General features: G+C 35.5%; 1 protein-coding gene across 1 annotated transcript in view; it reads left to right on the top strand.

Annotated features, from left to right (window-relative positions):
* Positions 1 to 1,281: 1,281 nt before the first annotated feature.
* LOTGIDRAFT_147309 (hypothetical protein) overlaps positions 1,282 to 1,412 on the top strand; it is a gene marked incomplete at both ends in the record, with an annotated part of 1,170 nt that continues 1,039 nt past the window's right edge. Inside the window, one exon of the mRNA XM_009054760.1 lies at positions 1,282 to 1,396. Coding sequence (XP_009053008.1) covers positions 1,282 to 1,396 — 115 coding nt within the window. The remainder of the gene's footprint in view (positions 1,397 to 1,412) is intronic.

Below are 1,412 nucleotides of genomic sequence, written 5' to 3'. Positions count from 1 at the left end.
AAATAGAACTGATCATTGTATTTTGATGAAATAGAAGATAGAAAGTTGTTTTATTTTATTTTGGAACAGAAAAAATCCCTGTTTATGTTGGTAAAATTGTTTATTTTTTTAAAGTACCTTTCTCTTTTGGCTCATGAGAGGTTTGGTTAGCAAAATGATACATAAGTAAATATAAATAAATAATGATAAATAAGTACTAACTGCACAACGAAATCCAAACGCGGCGAACATTGATAAGCTTATAAACTTTTTATATGAGGAAGTATATCAACCATAATTGAATTAGTATTTCATAATGAAAAGTGGTATTAGGTGACTATAAATATATGAGGGAAGGAAAACCATCTCGTACTTTTACGTATGAACATTTACATTTTGTTCATATTATTTATATCATGCCTTCAAAACGCACTTACCTATACTTAGGGTCAGTGATGACCACTAGAATTTTATCTTTAAAAACACATGTCAAAACATCCAAATTATATAAATATTGTCAATAAAAAGGTCAAATTAATAGAACAATTATCAGAAGTCGTGTGGAATCGTTGAGATCAGGATGGAAGGAATACTAGTGATACTCTCTGTTTGTTTTGTTTTATCTGCTGCCCAAATACCAGGGTTAGGACCATGTCCAAAAACACAGCCACAGGAGCATTTAGATCTCACAAAGGTACGTTACCGTCTCGGCTAGATGATTCAGTAGTCATGCATAGGCCACCCTGTATAAGTAACGCTGTCCTGTCTAGAATAATCAACAAGAAATACCATGATCAGAACGAGTTTGGAAGAATGAAGGAGACCGAGTAACTCACGCCACACCATCCAGGGCCGAGTTTCACCGCCATGTCATTCGACCCGACCAGATCTAACGAAGAATCAACAACCAAACCAACAACACCGAATCATTCAATTTGATCCAATCCAACTACTACGACTACCAACAACTACCTAGCTTGCGATATCAGCATCCGCTGGAAGCGAACGTTAACTTGTCATCTACCTACCTACCTAGAATAATCTTATCAGTTACTATTGATTATTATGACAGATCAGTGCTGTGAGGGAGTCAAGTAGGAGCCACAGCATTATCAGGGGGGAAGGTGGGTAGTGGGAGGGGGGAGTAACAGGCAAATATGTCAAATAAAAAGAAATTGAAGGTGGAAGGGGGCCATGTAAGGTTCCCTAGGAGTTTGGTAAACGTGTCGAACATAAATTATTTTTCTTAAGCTACTTTCTTGTTATTGTGGTACAAACCCTAAAAATTATAAGATCTATTTGTCACTGTTTGATTTTTTCCAGTATTTAGGTAAATGGTATGAACTGTACAAACTACCTAATTTATTTGAAAACAAACAAGAATGTGTAACAGCGAATTATTCTATTAAAGCTGATGGTCATATCAAAGTTTT

The sequence above is a fragment of the Lottia gigantea genome (genome assembly GCF_000327385.1).
Source record: "Lottia gigantea unplaced genomic scaffold LOTGIsca_2233, whole genome shotgun sequence".
Taxonomy (NCBI): domain Eukaryota; kingdom Metazoa; phylum Mollusca; class Gastropoda; family Lottiidae; genus Lottia; species Lottia gigantea.
Note: the sequence above shows the minus strand (reverse complement) of the source record. Positions and strands in the feature narration are given on the sequence as shown.